The sequence below is a fragment of the Hesperophylax consimilis genome, chromosome 9 (assembly GCF_061612785.1).
Source record: "Hesperophylax consimilis isolate HC1 chromosome 9, BYU_Hcon_1.0, whole genome shotgun sequence".
Classification (NCBI taxonomy): domain Eukaryota; kingdom Metazoa; phylum Arthropoda; class Insecta; order Trichoptera; family Limnephilidae; genus Hesperophylax; species Hesperophylax consimilis.
In genome coordinates, this window is record NC_142844.1 from 9,765,379 (window position 1) to 9,790,935 (window position 25,557).

At 33.9% G+C, this 25,557-nt stretch overlaps 2 protein-coding genes across 2 annotated transcripts in view; one reads left to right on the forward strand and one right to left on the reverse strand.

Moving 5' to 3' along the window:
• On the forward strand, positions 1–21,570 carry Ent1 (Equilibrative nucleoside transporter 1). Its single transcript, XM_089635610.1, has 7 exons — positions 1–609; positions 1,865–2,019; positions 6,667–6,812; positions 7,712–8,158; positions 9,237–9,322; positions 17,261–17,460; positions 21,432–21,570. The coding sequence occupies exons 1-7, from the start codon at positions 394–396 to the stop codon at positions 21,541–21,543; spliced, it is 1,362 nt and encodes a 453-aa protein (XP_089491736.1). The 5' UTR covers positions 1–393; the 3' UTR covers positions 21,544–21,570.
• Positions 21,457–25,557, reverse strand: part of LOC149420889 (kelch domain-containing protein 3-like) — a 17,245-nt gene continuing 13,144 nt past the window's right edge. The window contains exon 6 of the mRNA XM_089635611.1: positions 21,457–21,592. Coding sequence (XP_089491737.1) covers positions 21,549–21,592 — 44 coding nt within the window. The 3' untranslated portion in view covers positions 21,457–21,548. The remainder of the gene's footprint in view (positions 21,593–25,557) is intronic.

Genomic DNA, 25,557 nt, shown 5'->3' on the forward strand with positions numbered 1-25,557 from the left:
TGATCCAAAACAATCTGATCAAACCTTATATTATTGCGCATGGGTTTTATCGGTCTTAATAGAGTAACGTCAAACTCCGTAGCTGATTCTGATTAGTTTATTTATTTATTTTTATTCTTGCATGGCTCTTATCTTGTGTGTGTCAGTGTGTCAAACGTCAATACAAATCAGCTTATAGATTTATACTATGAGTTTATATTATTATAATAAAACGGTTTCGTTTCGTATGGTTCGTTTGTAGTGTGTATTAATTTCCGTGATAGAGCACTGTAATCGTTCAGTTCGTTTTCCAATCTACAGCTATTGACAGCTATGTTAGTGGTACATTAAAAGGCAAAGTTTTCTCGGTCAAGGGTTTGCTCGGTCTTTGTTGCCGTAATTCTCAGCAGGGCTATGGCGGGTTCTATTAATTCCGACATTTACCCCGAACACGGTGAAATTGAAGAAGTTTACAACGAAGACTGTGAAATCAGGGAGTTAGTAGATAATACACCATGTCCAAAGAATACGAGTGAACCCGTGGATAACTACAAACTAGTTTATTTTCTTTTTTATTTATATGGAATTACTTCCTTAATGCCCTGGAATTTTTTTGTGACTGCAAATGACGTAAGTTATTCATTAAATTATGAATGAAGTTAATAGTAAAATAAAATGTATATAGCGCAATTTGATGGTATTCCACCTTGAGTGCCTATTCACTTTTCTCAGTATATTATGCGCAAACTCTTCCTAGTAGGTTAAAATGAAAGGTTGTATTACAATTTAATCAAAATATCTTGTGGATATCAATTTTCCTGCAAAAAGAGTTGCAACTCAAAAAAATTATTCTCCCAGAGTTTTTTTAAAAATATATGTGCATTATTTTTTCTGCTAATCACTAAAATGGCCTACTTTTATAAAATTGAACACTTAGGCCATTCTTACACGGAGATACTTACAAGCGACTAGAGTTATGTGCGCATAGCATACGCGTCGTTAATGAGTATCCGCTATACTATTTTGCTAATGTGTGTAGACAATACGACGCGTTTGATGTCAATTGAATGCTACTGAAAATTTTTGTTGTTGTTTTTCGAAAATTCCGTTTTTGTATGAAGATTTTCAGGAAACAGGTGCGGCTCACGGCTGAAATTTCCTGAAAAACTTCATACAAAAAATTGAATTTTCGATTAAAAAAATCGTTTTGAACTAAACGACGTCAATAATATTGAATTTTTCAAACATAGCACTCTACCACACTCAAAAGTTACGAGCCGCCACTGCCGACAGTGCTGGTAGCGTGCTACACTAGTAGCATGATTTGAATGTTAAATTTGTTCTGGAAGTGGGAAAATATTTATGTTTATGTAACTATAATTTACCAGAGTACTTAAGAGGGAGAAGTTGTGGATTAAGTTTGGAAAAATAGTCAATTAGATATTATTCTCATCTAGTTCCATGGTGGCAATGCCCTACAATTAATATTTATGTCGTTGTATGGGTGAACCCAAAATCATCTTTTAGATTGTTTTTATGTATATATTATATATAGAGAAAAACAATATTGCCTTCATCGTTCGAGTCACTTGACATTGTATTAACTCCACGGCTGCACGTGAAAAATTATTAAATTCAGTATAATTCGGGTAGCACCGTTTATGGAAACCAGCTTTAAAGAGTAGCATATCAGTATGCGACTTGCGGTTGCATCACAGTTAGGTAGCTTGTAAACTCTGTGTATGAAGGTCCTTATTTCTCAAGTTATAAGATAAATATATTTATACAAGTATTAACTTCCTAGGCAATAGTTACAAAGAAATCTTCCTGTGTTTAGTATCTCTGTAATTTTTAATGATGTAATGATTATTTTCTGTCTTTACAGTATTGGATGTACAAATTTCGAGATGTGACGCCCAGTAATGAAACCCTACGCTTGGGAAAGACGCAATTTCAAGCTGAATTCACTTCCTACCTGAATGTGGCTGCTTCTGTTCCCAGTACCGTCTGCCTGATCTTAAATTCTCTCTACAGCCACCTGTAAGCATTTTTATTTTATTTATTGCAATGGATTTAACACCCGTTTATAAATCACAAACATTCATTTTTTTTTTTATTTTTTTTTTTATTGCACAACAGATAGATTATCCAATTACTGTACAATTCTCAATTTGACAATCTTAACACCTATGAAGATAATTATTATACAAAAAAAACTTTAGGCTATTTAAAGAAGAATTATATATATCTAGTGCTTCTGAGATTTCATTCAATAGCACCATTCCTCTTGTCATGCTATGTTGTGCTAGAATATCTGTTCTGCCGTATGGTATTTTGAGTAAGTCGTGTCGACGACTACGGCTGAAGTTTTCGGGCACGTATAAACCATAGCATTCCAAGAGGAACGGGCTATCAATATAGTTATGGATTATGTTAAAACTAAGTATTGCAAGATTTGCATGACGTCTAGTTTCCAAGCTAAATCTATTTGTTGCTTCAAGTAAGTCCACATGGTGCATGAACCTTGGATAAGTTCCACACATCCGCATATAGACAAACCTGAGGAATTTTTTCTGGATTTGTTCCAGCATATTAATATACTTAGTTTGGTGCGGAGTCCACACACCACTAGCATACTCCAGCTTACTTGTTGAATAGTGCGTTGCATATACAGGATGTAACTACACTTACCCCAAGGATTTTAACCAGTGATTCTTGACCACATTTGGGGTAAAAAATGTAGATGTCATTTGCCTATCCGATGATAATTTTTTAAAAACAGAAAAAAATTCTATCAAACGTTGGCACTGATCACTCTGCTACACGTTGTGACGGATCATGTAATATGAGCTCCAACTACCCAGTGGCGATGTGTGATGGAAAAATATATTTTTTCTTTTTAATTGAAAAAAAAAATTACAGGACGGCAAAATGTCATCCACGTTTTTAACTCCAAATGTGTTTATGATTCTTTGGTTAAAATCCACCCTGTATAGTCATTGTCGTGAAATTAAATTTACCAAAGAAGAAAAATGGCAGAACCAGCAGGGAAACTGCCATATGGCAGCTTTGCATGAGTACTTTTTTTGTTTTTTTTTTTTTTTAATTCTCGTAATATCAATGTTTTATAATAAAAATAATGCATATTCTTATATAGGAGAAAGGTCACATTTTATCAAACAATTCATTGTAAAAGGTTTTTTCACTCACCGAGTTATCATTCTTCCAATAGGGTTTCTTAAAAAACAAATATATTTTATTTTTTTGCACTTTTGTGTAATAAAAGTACTTGTTTAGATAACCAGTATTTTCTATCATGAATAATTATTAATTTGAATATCACAAACAATATTTACGATTTACACATCAAATAATGATCTGACCCTCACCAAAATAATGACAAGAATGATGAGCTCATAATTTATTATTTCTCATCTTAAAATGAAATGTAATCAAATTACACCAAACAAAAGCCAAAGAGTTGGTTTTGATGAAAAAATTGGTTCAAGGTCGGAGTACTGTGTTGAAATAATAAGTGTACTTTAAGGATATTAAACTGGAAATAAGGTGAAATGTAAAATCGCATCACCAACAAATTTTAGAATAAGTGTATACATATTAGTATTGGTCAATTCAATGATAGAAGGTCCCACAACATGTCTAATGACAGTCCTTATCAATATTTATCAATCACACATTCATTACAACTCCCATGAAATATGAACCCATTTTTCTATGCGCAGCAGGAATAGACCACTGCAAAACATTATTATTAATTTATACATATTGACTAGATAACAACACAACAAAGATAAAACCAATAAATTAACCCCCAGGAACTGAAACCCTGCATTGCCCTGGGACATAATGGGAGATCGAAAACCATCATTTATACTAGTAATAAAGCAAACAAAGCAACTATCGCAGTAGAACAAGCTTTCAAAATCTAATCACAGAAATCTTGTTGACCTGTATACAAGGTCATTATAAATATTGCAATAATGATGTTACTATACATCTAGACTTGTTCTTGTCTCACAAAATTAAGATAAAATGTGGCAAGTAAGAAACACTCTTATGTTTCCAGTAAATTCTTAATTCAAACGTTGTTCATGTATGACAAAGATAGACAGTAAAAAAATATATGTGTGTATGAACGAAATAAACTATGGGACCGGGTGGCATTTTCGTAATCAAAAGTTGCGTCGAATACTACCTCGAGGCCGACTAGACTACGGGCCGGGCAGATTTTGAGGTGTAAAGTGATCAAGCCGTGTCATAATAGAGCAACAACAGTTTGCAAATGGCAGCGATCGTTGATACTCATATCGCTTTACTGCAAGAATATAAATAAACAAAGTGATTAGACTATTTTAAAGAGCAAAGTTTATTTAGCCAGAGCACTGACATCGTAATTTGGCTGTTGTGCACCCAAACCTGAACTCTAATCGGCCCTGCATTTTCTCTAACAACGCATAAAATCTTCGGGCGGGAAACAATTGTATTATTTATAATAAACGATAATAATAAGTAACTTGCGTGTATTTACAAATGAAATGTTATTCCTTGGCTTTTACAAGTGTTTATTATTTAATAAATATATTTGTACAGCGCCCTTGAGGTGATTTTTCACAAAAACGGCGCTATATAAATTAGCCAAATATTATTATTATTATTACCGAGTATTTAAAACCCTTTCTTGCAATTGATTTCCCTAAAATAAAATAAATAAATTATACAGGGGGTATTTTGGCACTTTTTTAAGGCAATTTACTTAGAGGTAGCACACGACCTTACTCTACGATTGACATTTTAGTACTAAAACTACGAAATTGAAAGCAATACAATTGACGTACTTTTTGCTTGTCACTAGAGATTTCTACAGCGTGTCTATATATATTGTAATGTCATTGATTGCAACTGAATAAACAAACTTCTTGCCACTACTAAAGAAATTTATTACCACAACATTTTTAATTATGTAACATGAGCATGAGTAAAACCATGACAGTTGAAAAAATGACATGACATGAATCATTCTCAAAATGTAGTCACCTTCGAAATGACAATAAACAAATGGAGATTTAAATAAACAAATCTCTATACATGTCATTGCATTTTTTAAATTTATAAAAATCGGTTTGGCAACAATTTGTTTTAACAAATGAATATGGGAAAAAAAAATTCCATAAATAAGCCCTATACATATTACCCACTGATACATTAATTCTAGGCATCGTTGAAGTAATAACTTGATGAAAGAAATCTGGTTGCTCAAGGGTGGAACAGCAAAAGGCCTTACCAATTGTTTATCTAGTAAACTGACGAAATCAAACAATCACAGAACTACTGACCTACAGCCGCATCACAATTCATCTGCTAACATATTATACTAGGGCAGACCCGTGAAAAATCACAGGATATTATAATTGTAAGATTTGTGCCATACAGCCATTCAAGCGGGATAATTAAAAGTTAGAACAACCCTTTCTCCCAGAAGTGTGTTAATAATAAAATAAAAATTATAGCCCAATATATAAAAATTCAGCATGCAATATATAGTCGACAAATATGAGTATATTTCAAAGTTTGTTCTTATTAGTGCCAGGAGTGTTTAGAGAGTTGTTTGAATTGTATAAGAAGTTGGGGATGCCCGAGGAATACTTAACGCAATGAGATACGGAGTCGAATTTAAGTCGATGTAATCTAGTTTATAAACAGTAAAATTGTGGTATGCAGTAGTGAATGGTGGAGGAAGTCGGAGATGCCTGAAAAAGACATTAGCGAAGCATTGTGGGGTCTACTTGTTGTTAATAATAATTAATATTATTAATGGGATGATTTTTACAAACACCTCTGTACGGTGTAAGTCTATACTCCTTTACGCATATTTTTTAAAGGATGTACAACTGTATTGCCATACTCTCCTAGAGGTTAGACAACCTACATAGTATCATCTCTTTTTATTCAAATCCCATCATTGTTTTTTTTCCATTATTATTCTAAGCTTTTGGTAAACAAACGTATTTATGCACAAAGAAGAGATATAAAATTATTACATGAGTCAGTTAACGTATTATCTGTTCGAGGAATATTATGGTTTAAAATTATATGTCAAAACATAATGTCAGATTAAATATACAAATAAAAAGTAGATCATGCATATGACACAAGTTTCAATAGAAATGAAGGTATGTCCATTCCGAAAATTATAAATAAATACGGACAACGGACTTTCTCTTATCTTGTGCCTAACATATTTAATAAGATTCCAATGGACATAAAAATTCAATCAAATTGCACCACCGAATTAAAAAATAAAATTAAAAAATGATTAATAGATCAAGCTTTTTTATACTGATATTGTTTATAATCTTATGCATATGTATATATATGAATATGAGTAATTTGCCTGTGTTACAACTGACTGTCTTTGTATTTTATTCTTTTGTATTGTAGTAAGTTAAAAGTTATTCTATTTTTTCTTTTTTTATATACGGCTCTGTTTTGTAGTTATTTAAGTTCTTATTTAAATTCTTCTGTATCTATTTTAAATATTGTGATTTCTCGTTATTTGTATACTTTAGTAATATATTAATATTGTTAAACTGACCTCTTGACAAACTGCTTTGACAGTTTAGCGGGTATAAATAATAAAAAATTAAATAAATGATAATGTAATTCCAGGATTCCTCTCTCAGTGCGCATGGGCGGATCATTGTTTATCATCACCTTCCTGTTTATACTGACCACCATAATGGTGCAGGTGGACACAGATGATTGGCAAGATGGATTCTTTATTATTACAATGGCCACTGTTGTAGTTATTAATGGTAAATATAAAATTTAACTTGAATTGATCAACGCACCCTTAGCATTTTTTATGTCTGCCATTATTCATTAAATTGAAAAAAAAAAAATTATTATGTTCATACAGATCCTAAAACGCCGATTTGGAATATATAAGTTTTTTTTTATGTAAATTAACTACCCAAAGGCATACGTAGTATGTAGAATTAATAAATCATCATTTAATAACAATTAAAACCGTAAGAGACTTAAACACCCTGCGATTGGTCGATGGGTTTTGTCAGAACTTATACTGTTACCTCACGGGTTGGTCGATCGCGTGCGTTAGAATACGGAACATTTTGTGCAAAGTTGCGCTACGTAGACTTGCACATGGGTTACTACTGCGGTATACAAATTATTTCAAAATAATTCACATATTTTGGAAATCTTGTTAATTTAAATTGAGATTTGTTGATTTCATACCGAACCGAGTGGAATTGACCTTACTGGTAACCGACAAAACTGAGGACATTTTGACGTATGACGTCACGCAAACCCCGTCAGATGTTTATCATTTCGGCAAGCTTTGAAAAATGCAAACATTGAAAATTACTTTAACTATGAAATCGACATTTGCAAAAAAAAATACTGGTGTTTAAATTAATTTCTTATTTTGACATATTAATTTTCACAATCAGCCTGTGCAGACCTACCCTTATGGTAGATGACACATTACGCTATAGGCATCATTGGCTTGGCCAATTTCAGCATATCGCTCGCCATACATTCCCATTGGAAGTGTATGGCGAGCGATATGCTGAAATAGGCTAATGAAAATATAGCGCTCTTATAGCGTCGTTTGTCACAGGCATAAGTATAGCCTAAAATATATCATTAGAAAGAAAAAAATATATTTTACAACTTGTTAATAAATTTTTAGGTGCTGGTGCTATATTCGGAGGAAGTTTGTACGGAATAGCCGGGAAGTTCGCTACGCAGTACATGGCCGCTGTTGTGAATGGACAGGCTCTGGGAGGAATTATTGCCGCAGTGGCCCAAATCCTATCTCTGACATTCAAGGTGTCCGCCTTACACAGTGCCATGGTCTATTTCATCATAGGCGACATCCTGATTGGAATATCCCTCTTCTCGTATTTGTTCATATCCAAAGTGGAGTTCTTCACATTCTACATCTACGGAGGCTGCCGGGATTTAGGAATCTCTACTAACAATCGAGTAATGTTTATCTCCAACACCCAGATCATAAAGAAGATTTGGATCTACTGTTGCTCGGTTGGACTGGTGTTTATGGTGACGACCGCCGTTTACCCGGGAGTCACCGTTCTCATTGAATCTCATCACAGTGGCGCTGGAGGAGATTGGAATAGTAAGTTTTTTTTTTTTTTAGTACGCCATAAAATATTTTGAAAAAAAGTAACCATCTTTATCCACTATCCTGAGAGACTTGTTTAGTTGGGAAATTGTTTACAAAAAATACTATGTTATGTTTGAAATCAATTTTGTTTTTGACTCCTCACGCTAATTTGTGAGGTTTTATGAACAAACAGCTATTACCCGAACAGTCAATTTGTTAGCTTTTGGGAACAGCTCTTGCGGTTATAGAAATCATTGTGTCTCCCGTAATGTCATGGTGAGAAATATGATCTTAACCTAAACGGTGTTAGAAAGAGAAAAAAACCACACTTTATATTCAAATCTAGAAGTTAACCACAGAAGAATTAAAGTGTACACCTCTATGAAACAAAAGGTTCCGACAGAATTGAGGGGAAATGTGTTTTTTTTTCCCTTTTACAGTATTTCTTATTTCTTTTACCTTACAGAAAAATGCAATGTGAAAATATTTAGTAGCTGCTTTGAGATTACATAATTGCTTTTTGCTATAGACAATCTATTGTATAAAGTTGATTGTCACGGGTGGGCGGACGGTGTGGATTTGATTTGCATACAAATCTACAGTTTTTTTGCAAACTTCAAAACAAAAGGAAGGTCTAAGTCTGATTATGTAAAACTCTGTGTGAAGCCCGAGCAACGCCGGGGAGTTCAGCTAGTGTCTAATAAAATAGGACTTATTCCTTTTACAGTCTACTTTATTGTTTACATATTTATTTTTACATTTTGAGATGTGATATCATCTATGTAAGTTCAATACTACCTACTAGCCAATAATTTAAAAATATGTTTTTTTGGAACAGTTACAGTTGAATGGTACAAGCTGCATTGATTGGCCCATTCAAATTTTGTAGTTGACCAATAGGCTGCTTGCACTCGGTTAAAGTCAATATGTGAATGTGAAAAATGTGTTTTCTACAGGAATACAAAATACATACATTTAATTTTTTTTTTTAATTATTTGACAAAATGGTTCTTCCGTGGTATTGGACTTACTGCAACGATATACTATTTTTAAATGGCTATATTTAACAGCAAATTATTTTATATTTCAGATATATTCTTTGTACCTGTTGTTAACTACTTGATTTATAACTGTGGAGATTATGCTGGACGCGTCATGGCTGGAATTATATTGAAGGTAATTAAATTTAATTTTGAATAATATGATTATTGTACATTTAATTCAACAGCAATAACTTTTATTAACTTTCTTCTTTTTTATTGTTCTTTGTACTTTTAGTTGTTTTCTCGGTAATCAATTATCTATTCATAATGCAAAGATGCCAATCTTTATTATATATAGGTATCAACAATAAACTTACAATAATTTAGTTACTAACCCCCCTTATTATAAGATGTAGATATATATTTTTTTTCTTTTCTTTTATTTTATAGCTTTTTAAATATTACAATTTTCAACTACCATACTAGGCTAATACCCGTGTAATAATGCAGCACTTAAGACCAGACTTATTACCACGGCATTTGTAACGGCCTTAAGCCAGTCTTAAAACTGGCTTTACCATACCAGCGTTAAACTGGCGGATAATAATTAATTAGTAAGACGGTAAATGTGTAAAAAACGGGGTTGCAAATAATAATAATAGTTTGTATGCAGAATGTATGCAGGGGTGGTGCAATGCAATAACAAAAAATAAATCAGACAAATAATTAGAAAAATAAATTAGAAAAATAAATTAGAAAAATAAATTAGACAAAATAACAATATACAGATTAGGCACCTAAAATAAAAACAGAAAACCAAAGAAAAAATAAATAAAAAGCGAAAATAAATATCATGACATTTATTTAAGAGAAATAGACGTTTAACGGTCTAAATAATCACTCGAGCAATGGCGTATTTACATAAAAAATGATTGTGCGATGTAGGTTTCCGGCCGTTCGGTTTTGGATTTGCCCGCCACAAAACTAGAGCTTTTATGCGATCTCAATCTCCGGTTTAGTTTGAGTCCATTCACGTATTGGACTATTTTTCATACCGCTCGCACTGTTTTGTTTACTGTTTGGTATTTTATTATTTGAATATATTAGCATTGTATAGGACTTTATCCCTACAAAAATTATTTTTATTTTTTGTTTACTCAATTGTCATTGTTGTTATATACAAGCATATACTTGGAGAATTTATGTGATACATGCACTTATAGTGTGTGATGGATTATCAACATATGAAGTGTACTGATTCCTTGAAAGAATAAATACTATGATTCATAAGTGGAATGGGCTCTTCAATTAGGCGAGGCAACCGCAAAAGACTCTTTTTTGACAAGAAGCAATTAAACTTATGAGTTATTGAGTGTTCGCCTTCGGCCTTAGGCGACACTGTTCAATATTTACGCGATCAGATTTCACACAACCAGCGATTGTAAAATTGCGGGCATGGCAAATATATATTATTATTTATTATATAACTATATGGTATGAATAAACATGTTATCTTTTACATGGAATTCTCAAATATTGAATATTGAATGCTATTTACTAAATTAATATCAGGTTTTTATATTCAGCTTTGAAATGTGGTGAAATTATGACGTAATCAAAGCAATTATAATTTATATTTGATGATTTATATTTATAATTTATATTTTACTCATATGATGAAGTTGAACAAACTTTAAACATTTCTTCTTTGGAGAAACGTAGAAGAGACACTGATCTGATTTGCATATTTAAGATTATCAATGGTATTACAGACTCACCTGCTTTGTTGCAACTTATCCAATTCAACATCCCTTCCCGTAGACTCCGAAATAATGAATTGCTGTTCGTCAATCAACATTCTACCAATTATGGATACCATTCTCCTTTGTCCAGAATGTCGAGACTTGTCAACTCACTGTCAAGTCAAAGCATTGAATTTTGTGGTATATGCCTAAATGACTTTCGACAGTCAATACGCAATGTCTAATTTCTAATGCCCTTTGAACCATCTTCATGCTTTGACTTATTATTATCTCCCATTCTTACTTTTATATTATTATTGTCATTATTATTGTCTTCGCTCCTCATTTATATATGCTCTCCTTTCACTGTCATCTCTGTTTATAAAACTTATTCGTGTAATTAATATGTTGTTAATGGACTATTTGTCCGTAAATAAGTAAATAAATAAATGATCAAATGTCATATCTGATTTCTTTGAAAATTTATTATTTGGTTTAGAAATTGTGTCAATTTTAAGAAAGCGATATATTTTTGCCCTAATCGTGAAAAACACCCGCTATAGGCTAGAGTCTATTGTTTGAAGCGCCCGACTACAACGTGTTCATAAGGAAACATGTAAACTGCTCAATGTGGTTTAAAGCCAATAAGTCACCGTCCATCCCGTATTTGTAGGTATTATATAATAATAATATAATAATAATAATAATAATAATATTTTTTTATTCCAGGATGTGGGGAGGTTTGTGCAATCCCACACGTCCCATATAGATATACATTTTTTTTTGTACAATAGATATAATAAATTATCAAATAAGGAAAACTATGCAGGGTGTGGTCTTGAGTGCGCTTGGGCCCAGCGCTCACTCAGGAGTGGCGCTTGGTGCTGGTAGGCTGCGGTCACCAACGTGTTGGCGGAGGCCATTAGCCGCATCCTGGCTCCAGTGACCCGGTGTCTCATCAGGCCGGCAAATCCATTCAGTCCTAGTTCCGTGAACATTGTCGATGCGCTGCTGTATCTTCGGTATCCAAATATTATTCTACAGGCGTCATTATATTGAATTCGGAGTCGTTCCATCGAGCAAGTTCGGTAGTGACACCATGTCTCACAAGTATACAGGCCAGTACAGAATGCGTTGAACAGTATTTTTTTAACGGTATTGCTGCATTTGCAAAATCTGCGGGCAATCATGTTAGAAACTATGCTAAGGCTTCTCCTTTGTCGTTCGATATCGCCATCGTCCGATAGGTTTTCATTAATAATGTGCCCCAAGTATTTCACGTTCGAACATGTATTTATTTTTGCCTCGTTAAGGTATACGGGGAGCATATTACTTGTATCTTGACTTTTTCCGTGGTGGAACGCAATCAATTCCGTCTTCTTCGGGTTGTATATCATATTATGCTGTTTTCCATATTCTTCACAAATGTTTAGGAGTAATCTTAATCCCTTGATCGACGGAGCTAGGAGGATCATGTCGTCCGCGTAGCTTATATGATTCATACATATACTGTTAACACGACAGCCCGTTCTGATGTCCAGGCGACTTGACAACTCGTCCATGTATACATTAAATAGAATGGGGGACATACACCCTCCTTGCCTTACTCCTGACCGCAAATATATCGGCTGGGAGTATGTACTTGCCCATCGTACAACATTTTCTTGCTGGGAGTGCCATCGGGATAGTATGTTTATAAATGAGGTAGGTATATTCCTAGCTTTCAATTTATCCCATAATGTTTTATGACAGACCCTGTCGAAGGCTTTACTTAGATCTAAGAAGCACCCGTATACGGTAGTTTTTCGTTTCTTGTAGAATTCTATTATTTGCTTTGCAGTATATATTGCCATATTAGTGGATAGTCTACATTTAAATCCCATCTGGTTATCTTTAGACATTAGTTTATCATTTATCTCATTTAATATTACCCTTTCAAATAATCTTGCAGTTATAGTTGCTAAAGATATTGGCCGGTAATTGCTGGAGTTAGTCATGTCAGGCTGTCCCGATTTCAGGATTGGAGTTATAATCGTTTTCGTCATTGCACCCGGTATATGGTTGTGTTTAAGTATTGCGTTGAACAGTATGTGTAGTAGTTTGGGTATGTATCTACCTCCGTATTTTATGTGTTCAATACTTAAGTTATCATGTCCCGGAGACTTACCAGCCTTAGTGCCTGTTATGGCCTTCATTATACTGCTTTCAGAGAGGTAAACGTTTTGTCCATCAAATTCCATAATATCAGGGACAGACGGTATTTCATTTCCAGAAATATCTGCAAAGGTTCTTCTAAAAGTATTAGCAATTTCCTCCGTGTTTGTAGATCCATCAATTTGGCTAGCGATTCGATTTTTTGGTTTGATCAGGTTATTGCTTTTCTTCCAGAACTGGGCAAACTGCTTCGTGTCAAGTGATTTTACGATATCATCCATTTTTGTTTGTTCAGAGGAGCTTTGGCAGTGTTTAAGAGCTATTTTGAACTCCTTCCTTTTTCGTTTTCTTTCATCCGCAATGGGACCATGTAATGGTCTCCCATTTTGAATCCACTCCATATATATTTAAAAAAAATCATAAATAAATTGTCCAAAACCGTCTAGCCAAATTTAGTCAGCTGAGGCTCAAGACCTAGAGCTATGAGACCTTCATTTGGGTATATCTAAAGACTAGATAATAATGAAAAGTATCTTTCACAATATGTACATGATATAAATATGTATATATATACTTTGAACCCTGGTTCAAAGTATAATTTATGTTATTTTAATAATGATACTGAAGTCAGCAATGATCTCAGTTTTCTTCTGTTTCGAAGAAGATATTTTTCTTTTTATACAGTACTGGATATAAAATATTACATATTTGTTTACAAAGCAAATTAACAGATCATTTTACATGCTAGTTATCTTTGTATAGTATTTTATTGTTGATTAAAAGTAGAAACCAATCTAAACTATAAAGCAGACAATCTGTTTTTACCCCTATTGTATGTCTCATTATATATCTTCTTTATGTCTGGATTGTTTCCACATAAGTGAGAGCACCTGTAAAAACCCAGTATAAATATATAATTAATGTTTCACTAAAAACTCGCAAGCGGTGAGCTGCTAATGAACTGCAAATTTGCACAGTTTTTCTATAACGAAAATGTAGGTCAATGCAGTTACATATAATGTAATTTCTATCCATTTAACTATCAAAATAAATAACTAGAGTACAAAGAAGATTTACAAAAGTACCAAAAGCTTTGAAAGACCGTCAATATGAAGATAGGACTCAAGGAACTAAGATTACGCATGTTAAAAGAAGGAAGAGAAAGGGGTGGTTAATTGAGATTTCAAAATTTTGTCTGGACATTATAGTTGGCATCCAAGAAATCTTCACCACCAACAAAAATGTAAAACACTTTTTGCAACCAATTCTAGGAAACACTTTGTTGCAAATAGAGAAGTGGAAGCATGAAACAAACTTCCACAACATGTCATTGACGCTACTAATATAAACCAAATTAAAGCTCGATTGGATTCTTATTTGGAGAGAAGACTGGATTAATTCGTTTAAAATTTTAAAATAACTCCACTGACATCACATATGAGCGCATCAGCAGAATGCTGCCTGCTCATTAAATAATAATAAGTTTCCTTTTAAAAGATAAAATGAGACATCTTATTTTTTAATAAGGAAAAACAGTATTAAATTTAATAAAGATGTAAAAAAATATATTTTTAGAGATTATTGGAATATTTGTGGTTTTTTAATTTGTCCTGGAACCTCATAAACTTAATAGCCCAGCTACACTACTCGCGAAGCTGATCGAAGTTGACCGAATACGATAGTGTGGGCACGAACTTCGCTTCGCTTCGGGCAACTTCGCTTCGCTTCGCCCGACTTCCGATTGTTGTCGGTAAATGCGCCAGAGTCAAAGGACTCGAAGCGTCACGGCATAAATAAACCAATCACTGACTGGTTGGACTGAGTTACTCGCGAAGTTGCACGAGTGTGTGGGCACGCACTTCGAACTTCGGCTAACTTCGTCGAGGACTTCGTCGAAGCGAGTAGTGTAGCGGCCGCTTAAAACACTTTGCTAGCCGAATATTGGTTTGTTCTACAGACCATTTTTAACGAAAAGGCCCTTTTATATAAAACTAATGTTTAGTATTGCTTTATTATATATCCAGTAAAAAAACAGACTAGACTGTAAGATTTTAAAAAGTTTTTTTGTTCCAAATCTACACAAAAAACCACAATATTGTGTTAGTTTGTTCCGTATCCAAATGTGTAGAACAAAACAAAACTAAAAGTCGCCATTCACTGTTTTCTTTCATATTGGTTTGTTCCACATCCTTTTTGACCAATGACATTGAGTCCTTCCTGGAACATTGTGAATGAAGAACAAAGCAATACTCAGTTCTTGTCTTAAAAATTTTGCTCAAACACAAAATGTAAAATGGTATAAAATAGTTGCATTTTGCAATTAAATCAAAACGAAGTACAAATGCCATATAAAATTAGTATTTATAATTTATAAGATATATTGATGAATATAATGTTACATTAGCGTTTATGCCATGTAATATACTAAAGGTGAGTTACATAAATAGCCATCGCCGCACAAGGCAGGCGGCAGAGCTTGATACTCCGATCAGGGTGTGGATTTATAGTCAGTCTTCCAATGAAACATTGTGTCTGTGATACAGTATGTTTATTGTTCAGGTAATACAGGTTATCAAACAGATCTACAAAAGGTACATAGCTTTTTAAGGCCTAACTTGTTGCTAGGCAATCTATTGACTCTATAGGCTCTGAAGGACACAAGTACATTATTAGCTTACGTGTAAGTTACGGCGGATGAGGTGAACGATGGTGCTGACGCCATAAGCGAGATGCCTAGGCTGATGCTGGGCGGATGCAGGAGCAGAGGGCCGCAACGAGGGTACACCGCGCTGGACGACCAAGGGGGCGCCAGGGCTGATGCAGGGCTGATGCAGGACGGATGCAGAAGGGCGGCCACGAGGGCACACCACGCTGGACGGCAAAAGGGGCGCCAGGGCGGCGGCTGGATACGCAGAGACGATGGAGCAGGGCGGGGGCACTGGTTGGAGGGCCAAGGGGCTCCACCCAAACAGGCTGGAGTGGCAGACGCCCAGGACTGAGGCAGGGGTCTACGAGTTCACTGGTCTCAGCCTGGCGTGGACGGTAGGAAGGGCGGCCGGCATCAACAGGCGAGGAAGAGCTGGAGCACGGGTCGGTTCGCCAAGGGGTTCGACATGACCCGGCTGTGGTGAGCAGAGGTGTCTGGGCCGTAGACAGCATGTGGCCCGGACGGAGGAGACATGACCCAACTGTACAACATAATGGGGCTGGTGGACCTCAGGCAGATGGAGACATGACCCAACTGTATAATGTAATGGTCCTGGTGGTTCTGGGGATCCCTTTGAAGTGGAGAACTGGTACTGGAGAGGCGGCACGCAAGGTGAAACAAATCCGCCGGTCCATATTTACGGTGACACCGATTTGGCGGCAAAAGTTAACTCGGAACTAACACAGCATGTTGCGTTCTACGCGTCTCCCAGGGAACTGAAGCGTGGGTCAGCTCGCGGGGGGAAGCTTGTCCCTTCCACCTCTATTTTTGGTGCCTGGTCCGATGCCCTTATAAGGACACGTTTTGCATCTTAGCCATATGATTGGTTGTAGGTACTTGTAAGCCCGCGCGTTCCGTATCGGGCGGAGATATCTCGAGCTCCTGTGTATGTATTAGTGTTTTAACATGAACTCAGTGCGTGATCGATTTCCGGTAACGCGTGAGAATATACCTAACTTTGCAGTTAGCTCTTGCAAGCTATGTGCAAACATAACAATAATGTTATCCAAACAAAAAATATCTTTCATAACCAAACACAATCGCGTAAGTAAACAACTCATTAAGAGATTTGTAGAACAAACCGATATGTATTCTGGTGGCGTTTTGTACGTATTGTTAGCAATAATAAAACGCTAAGTAAATGTTTATGATGAAATATATTGGTCTTGTCTGTACGGTACAATCGATAACTTTGTTTGGTTTGTATTCGCTTAGCTTGGCTGTGCTAATGGCTTGCAATCTTTGCTCGTCCCACGGGTGGCCGATAGGTGGGGGGAGAGTCGCTCCCGCCTTAAACCAGCAGCGCCTCTGCCGGCCAAACTGCGAACCACTCGTGAAGTGTAGATCCCTGCTTGGCCGACAGAGATGAGAGTAGCGCCTCTGGCAGCAAATTGGTGAACTAAACAATGTGGCGGCAGTATTTCAATGCGCTGCTAACAATACATACCTATATTATTGTAGCAAAACGCCTCTTCTTATTTAAGCTTTATTTTTCTTGTCATCATTGTAATGAATTTAAAAATTACAGCCGGAGAAAAAGACTTGGATTATCGGAGCTGTAGCCTTGATGAGGATAATCGCCGTGCCTCTGCTGATGATGTGCAACGCCCATCCTCGCTCCCACCTTCCAGTCATCATATCCTCAGACTGGGAGTACATTATCCTCATGACTGTTTTTGCTGTCTCCAACGGATACATTGCCAACATATCCATGATAAATGCTGCCAGGTTTGTGTTTAAGATTTCTTTTTTACTTTATTAATTTCAAAAGCCACCTTTTCATCATATTATAATCCAATAATATTGATAAGTAGTAAAGGGGAATTGGCAATGTATGGGACCTGGGCCCACCATACAATCCTATTTTGAGTCAATAGTAATACAGTAGAACCTTCTTAATTCCATATTCATGGGACCTCAAAAACCAAATTTTGAGCGAATGAATTCCCAATAATTTAATTAATTAATAATTCAAAATACGGTACACTCTCAGTAATCCGCAGCTCTATTATCCGACAGTAATTATAATCTGCACATTATTTTTTCATATGTAAAGGAAGATCACTTTCAAGACAGTTACTGGCTCTAAACAGCCGACATTCATTTGAGATAAGCCATAATAGTAACATATGTTCTGCTTAACCTTTTTGTATGTGAAGGTAATAATCACATATCTCCCAAAGTGTCCCCATATACTACCGAGCTATCGTGTCTCTTAATATTTTTTTGCCCCTTCCTGTAACACTCAGATTTTAGTTACTTTATTTTTTATACCTACCTTGTAACCGGACATCTTCGCCCAGCAGTTAATTATTAAATTATCCACTTTTTACGTCACACTCGAGGCTTGTTTCCGGCAAGGAAATAAGTAATTGGGGAGGGGGTTAGATATTTTTTAGTGTCTTAAAATATAGTAACGGAATAATTATTTTAAATGCAGATCTATTATCAAATAGATCATCTAAATAGAGTATGTTCTATAAAAAAACAACTTAGATATTGCACAAATCTTTCATTTGGGGGATGTTACCCCCTCTGGTGCAGAAGGGTTAAAAACACTATCCATTCAATTATTTCTGTTGATGGGTGGGGTCTATAGGGGATATATTTCAATGTAAATATTTTATGTTGATTTTACTTAGTACAGCAGTCTCTGTAATCTGAACAACCAGGTGATGGGGTGGGTGGGTGTAATAATTGTTTTTAGCGGTTAGTGTGTTGTAATTTAATGAATAGTGCTCTGACTCCAGAACAAATGTATTTACAATTAGTATCCTCACATATAGCACAATACTGATTGCAGTTGGGAACTTTATCCAAAATCAACTCATAAATTAAACCCGCGTAAAAATAAACTGTGTCGTTGACATTTTGAAACACTGCGATGACCATACACATCCAAATTAATTGATTTGCCCTAACATCAAATTTGGGTATCATTTGATGAGCTGAAGGCAATATTTTGAATAATATATGAATGACCATATTTTGTCACCAGGAGGGTTTGAAAATGCTTTGAATTGACTTCAGTCGTACATTGACCACCGAAGAGCGCACATTGAAATAACCAGACCATGCGCAGAAAAGTAAAGTTCGCTAAAGTAAGGCAAAGGTTTGCAGCGCTGTCCATTGTGGGACTTTTCTGCGCAGAATCTGAATATTCATTCTTAAACAAATCGCCTGGCGTAGCGACGCTAAAATTGAGTGTGGTGGTGGTTAATCATAACACATTTGTAAAAGTGTCTAACTAAATAGTGTAACAAAATATAAAATTTTAAATAAGCCCGAACTTTTGTTAATCCGATTTGGTATACGTAGTAAAGTTTTTTACACAGCCAGCAAATTGCTCGCCATTGTTAAAAGACCGAATGGTGGTGATATTACAATGCGAGTTGCCTTATTCTGTCAGATTCATTAATTGAAAAATCACCGAAAGTGGGACGGTCACGCTGCCTCCCATGCTCCGCGCAATTTAGTTTATTCCCCATTCCTGATTGGTTCATCTATTAATTTGAATGTCTATGGTGATAACAGTAGTTTGGTTTTGCAAATAAAAAAGAAACACATTTCTCTTTTAAATGTGTAATATTGGTGATATTTATGCTTACGATCTGTATACGGATTTATGTACTAAGCTCGACATTCCAACCAAGCCGAGCCCAAAAGCAACTGACATACCGGGCCTTAGTGGAGAGGCTTGAGCGAAGATAGCGAGGTAATATAATATTGGTAAATCCATAGTATCCAATTTGGAAGGTAAAAAGAATTTTCGACTATATAGTATCTACATTAAAAGGTTCCGGAAAACGTCAAACTGTCAAATGTTCTCTAAATCCAGCTGTTTCCTAAAGATTCAAGTAATCTGAAAATTCTTCAAACTGAACAGGCTCTGTTTTTAATTGTTAAAATTATATAGAAGAACAGCCCTTGAGGTGATTTTTCACAAAAATGTGATAGAAAAATCATCCAAATATTTTAATTATTATTAACCGTTTGAGTGCCAATCGTCGATTCGTGTTTTAACGAAGATTGCCGTCGATTGCGTCAGTCGTGTTCTGATTCGCGCGTACGTCGGTACGTAAAATTCTCATTTTTTCGAAACTCCTGGACTTCGGGATCCTCCTCCGCGTGATTCTAAACCAATATTCTTTAATAAAACACCGAAAAAATCATCAAAATCCTTGAAAATTCAAAGAATTTATGGGGTTTTAAAAAAATATATAGTTTCATAAAAAATAATGTTTTTTTGGTGGCATTTTACAAGCAACTGTATGAATTTTTTTTGCACTCAAACGGTTAAAATGATAATTATTGCTGTGTTTCCTTGCCCTCTGTTTGAATTGATATGGATTTCAAAGGACAACGAGGTCAAAATGCATAGGTCAATTTGGGTGAATGATGAATAAAAATTATAATGGATGAAAATTCAAATATTATGTTGATCAAATCATGTCTGGATATACAGAAATAGAGCCAATGCAGGGAAATTATTATGATCACTAGTAGTCTAGAGTCAGAGTAACAAAAGAGTATGTATGAATGCTAACGAAGCAAGGAGCGCCAAGACAGAGTGTTGTGTGGGATCCATCCTCTCTGCCCACCCCTTCCACGAATCAGCGCAGTGGTTAGTTAGCCCGCGCATGAGACTTTAAAACTAAACTAAAATCCATTACGGTATATCCATATACCGTAATGGATTTTGATGTATGCAACTGAAGTCTCATGTGCAGCCTGCCTGTGATTTGTAATTGATAGTTCGCAATTTAAATGATTGTTGGTGAGATGGGTATCTAGCGATTTACTTTCATGGAATGATTTAAATACATTTATTATGAAATTTTTATTTATTTAGTAAAAAAAAATTGAGATCTATACAAATTACAAAAAAACTGCATTTATCTGGGTGTATATTTCAAAAAAAAATTCTGAATCAAATGATGTAAACACTTGATTAAACTAAATCTGCCTAATCTACGTAACATTTAGAGTCAATAACTTTTTTAATCGAGTCCAAAGATGGAATTTTTAAGGAAAATTTTGAAAAAAAAAATGGTGACTATGAGCTGTTTATTGTCTTTTAAAATGCATCGAAGAGCTAATCTAAGAGTTTTTAGTTGCTGAAAAAAATTAAAAAACAATTTTTTTTTGGGTTCTCTATGTGATGGAGATTCACAGTTTTCGCGCCTGTACCACTCGTTTCCGGGCACCATGTATAATAAAATGAGATTTAATTCATGTTAAAATACTTTGCTTTGTGGGCAGTTCTCCAACCTTCAACATCAATTTCTTAGATCACTGTAACATGGCCATGGCGTCACGCTCTTGTAAAATGCACAGTGGTAAAATGACTGTCCTAATTTTACACAATTTATTTAATTACCTAATCCAACAGAATTGAACAAAATTATGTAAATTTAACTAAAATTTGTTTGCTAGAATTCAGGACACTGACAATACTGGCTTAATGGAGAGTGATGAAAACTATGATATTTTTCTAAAGGTAGACAACATAAAACACAACAAAGGTTGAAAGTGTATGCATGGCGCGCAAGAAGCGAGGACACACACACACACACTGCAACATTTTTGAGCAAGCATTTACATCCACCATGATACACTACGATCCCTTTGTGTTGAGTGATGAAATTATGTCTTTTGTAACTTATGAAAGTATTTATTAATTGTTAATATGTATTCAGGTTTGTTGACCATCACGAAAAGGAAAGGGCTTCTTCAATGATGGCCGCCATGCTGGGAATCGGTATAAGTTGCGGAGCTGCCATCGGGATGATGCTAGTTAAATCTTTGTAATCAACTCAGGAATCTCCGAGGTTGCACCAATTTAATCCTAAAATAGAAGCTGCATAATACATTGTTTAAATGTCTATTTTTGTGATATGTGTACTCTTTAGGATAAGTAACAGAATTTTATTAAGAGGCTGAGAAATAAATGGCCCATATTTATAGTCAAGTAGAATATAATATATAATATAATTATACATACATATTTTTGATTGCATGCAAAATAATCCTCATAGATAAGTATATTTTATTTCGAGTAGGTACATTTTTTTTAGAAATTATATATATATAAAAATGTATGAATTTCTGGGGGTCAATGCTAGAAGTTCCTCTGTAAGATTTTGGTAATTTGATTTATGTGTCGGAAAGAACTGTAAAACATCGCTATTTTAATGCTACACGGAGAAAAATGATCCCATTAAAAAAAGTGATAGCATGCCAATTTCCTGATAAAAATTAAATTCTGGTCATTCAGAATATATCGAGATCACATGTTCTTTTTCTAATAAATATCATGACGGAATGCGACAATATCAGTATATCAATACATATTAGTTTGAACACGTGTTCTGCCGTACTCATAAAACATTAGCTTTTAACTGATACTTTGATAGGAACTCCGTCAATGCATTCGTTAAAGGCTTGCGTTTATAACAGAAAAACAAATAATTTGATAAGATTTTTAATAAATTAACAGTATTTTGTATCAGTAAGTTTTCTCCATGTATGAATACATGCCAGGTGACCTATCTGTAGAAGTCAAAATATTATTACAGTCATTTTTATGCCAATAAATCGACAATCTCCATTTCTGAATTCACAAATTACTCTATTACATAAGCACTCTAGCATTAAACCCCAGATTTGTATCTGTTATACTTTTTACTGTTTATTAAATATTTTATGTTTGGTTAGTATGTACTTAAACATATTGATATGGTCGAGTTCAAAACTGTACACATCTCTAATTTATAACAATAATTGTTTTTTATTTTGTTAATTGAAAACAATAAAATGAGTCATTCCATCGTTACATTCAAATCGCATTTATACGCAATAATATATTATGAAAATGAATGCTTTTCAAGGTACTTTTATTGGAAAATATAGCTATTTAAGAAAGGAAAAAGATTTATTGCATCAGACATTTGATACTTAATTACTTTATGATATACAAAAAAGATGATAAAATTTCATAACTTCCCTTTTCCTAATGAAGGGCCGATAAATTGATTTACAATTTTAGATCAGTTTGCATAAGTAACTTCATTACATTCATTAATTCACCTATATGTTTAACTAATATCGCATATTTATTTTGTATTTAATTTATTTTTAGAGCTATTATATCACAAAAAATTGTTCAGTGAATTCACTGTCTCGGGGATTAAATGAAAAATAAAAGGCTTTAAAAAAACATTGAAAAGACATTTTGCTAATGAAATACTGTAAGACAAGAACAGCTAAAGAAATATAAATTCCTCACCAAAGTTCCTTTAAATACCAGAAAGAAAATAGCGGAAAACAAGAAAAACAAAACAAGACGCGAAAAAAATAAATTGTGTAACGCAAAGATTTATAAAACAAAATAGATTGATGAGAATAGAAGATGATAATTCACTTCAAAAAAATTGGCAAACTTTAAGTTTAAATAGTTTTCGAGCAAGGACTTTCACTAGAATAGCAACTCATGATTTCATTAAAGTTCTTACTTAAGCTCCTATTTAGATGTAAGAATAGGTATGTAGTACCTATTATTTTGTCATGTTTGTTTAGTGCCTCTGATGTTATCATTAAGTACATTCTAATTGAGTTTTGATCTTTTCTTCATTATTTTTCAAATATTACACTGTTACTTTTGAAAAAGTTCTTTTTGAGCGCTTACTACAGGAGCCTTCATTTCATTCATTCCCTTTTCCTTAATAAACTGCTCACCACGTTAAGTCAAATGTTAATTTGAATGATTTTAATTCATCTTTCATTAGTCACCATTTTTAAGAATCTTGAGCATTTTCACTAGCCCATCAATATTTGATTACCATCCAAATTACTATCCAGCAGTTTTTAAATACCGTTCACATACTCATTACCTTCCATCAATTTTATTCATATCTGAATGTTGTACATACGTGCCCTTTTCACATTACTACATCTGATGGATACAGGAACACTTTTCTATAAAACTATACTGTAGAAATGCAAAAAAAAATCCACCAAAACATGAAAAATGTGAATGAAACAACGGAATGACCCATGCAATATGCAATATTTGGGAGTTGTTACAGTATTGAAATGATAATTTTATAGTGTTAGAAGACATTTTTAATCTGTGATAAGTTAATTAATTATACTTTATAAATAAACTTAAAACAAAAGAAGTTTATTATCCCGGTAATAAAATTTTAAACTCGGCCATTGATTATATATATGTATTCAAAAAGTATAATTTCTTCAGCATATTATAAAATAATTCAGAAAAAAATTATGGTGGGAGGCATCCTGTTATATTATTATTATAATAAAGTGTTCTACTTGTACATATAGTAAATTATAATCTGCATCACTGCGGGTATTGAACATTCCTTCAACGACAGTATTTTAAATTAAATTGATGTCCCACTAAAGTGATGATTTTGACAGGATTGGTTGTTGACTATTTGAGTTCAATCCTTGTACCTGTTGTAAAATACCTAACCAAACGACATCACTATTTTTTTAAATCAAAATGTGTTGTAAATATGTAGTACGAATATGTGCTACTTTATTTATTTATGTTTTTAATACAATTGTTGCAAATATAATTAAATAAATAATTATAAAATAAACATTTTCATGGGTGTAAATTCAAATTACATACGACCAATTAACGTTTTCATGGGGGTAAATTCAAATTACAAACGACCAATTTACTTTTTCATGGGGGTAAATTCAAATTACTAACGACTGATTTACATTTTCATGGGGGTAAATTCAAATTACAAACGACCAATTTACGTTTTCATGGGGGTAAATTCAAATTACAAATTACCAATTTATGTTTTCATGGGGGTAAATTAAAATTACAAACAACCGATTTACGTTGAAATTAAAATTTGTCATAAATAAACTAAAATTACTACCAAGATATTTTTTAAAGATGTTTTATTTTTATTCATTATGTTAAAAAACATAGTAGGTAGGTAAGGTTATTTTTTTAACAATTTCAATTAACTGAAAAAATTGAAAATTTAACTATTTAATGGCCTATATTTCATAATTAAAAACACAAATAAATAAAGTAGCACATATCCGTACTAGATATTTGCTATACATTTTTATTAATAAAATAATTTTTCAGTTTGGTCAAGTATTTTGTCCTCAAATCCAAATTTAAGTTTAGTTTGAAAAGGGCCGTGTAGCTGTTCCGCATTTGATGCTTTGTTTGATAAAGCAAGCATTTATCTTTTTTTGAAAAGTGTTTGAAATAACAATATTTACGTTTATAATTTTTATTGACTGTCGTTTTAAATACATGTAATATGTTTTGAATTTAAAAAGCAACAAGACAGCTGCCGACTAAGTGGAAATAAATAATCACCAATTATTAAATAATTTTGTTAATAAATCTATGTACCATGCTATAATAACATTTTATAATATTAACACACTTCAAGCGGGCGAAAATAGGGTCTCGTTCGAGAAAAAATGGATTTATATTTTTGAAAATAATACAAACATTTTAATGATTTTTTTTAATAGTCACTACACCCCAACTATAAAAGTACTATCTGAAATCAAAGCCTACTTTGTAATACTTTTTAACTCCATAAACTGAAGTTGAAATCAGTATTGAGTCATTCAATGATATATAAAAAATGGTTCCATGATATTTCATCAATATAACAATAAAACACACATTTAAAAAGTGATATAGTCATTAAAAGTGATGAAACTAAAACTAGGTCAAATAGTTACCTATGTAACCTAGTTTTTGTTTCATCACTTTTCATGACTTTATATCACTCTTTGTAGGTGTGTTGAACT

Coding starts and splice junctions, on each gene's coding strand:
- Ent1 (XM_089635610.1), top strand. CDS start 394: ATGGCGGGTTCTATTAATTCCGACATTTACCCCGAACACGGTGAAATT. Junction 610..1,864: donor TTTTTGTGACTGCAAATGAC/GTAAGTTATTCA, acceptor CTGTCTTTACAG/TATTGGATGTACAAATTTCG. Junction 2,020..6,666: donor AATTCTCTCTACAGCCACCT/GTAAGCATTTTT, acceptor ATGTAATTCCAG/GATTCCTCTCTCAGTGCGCA.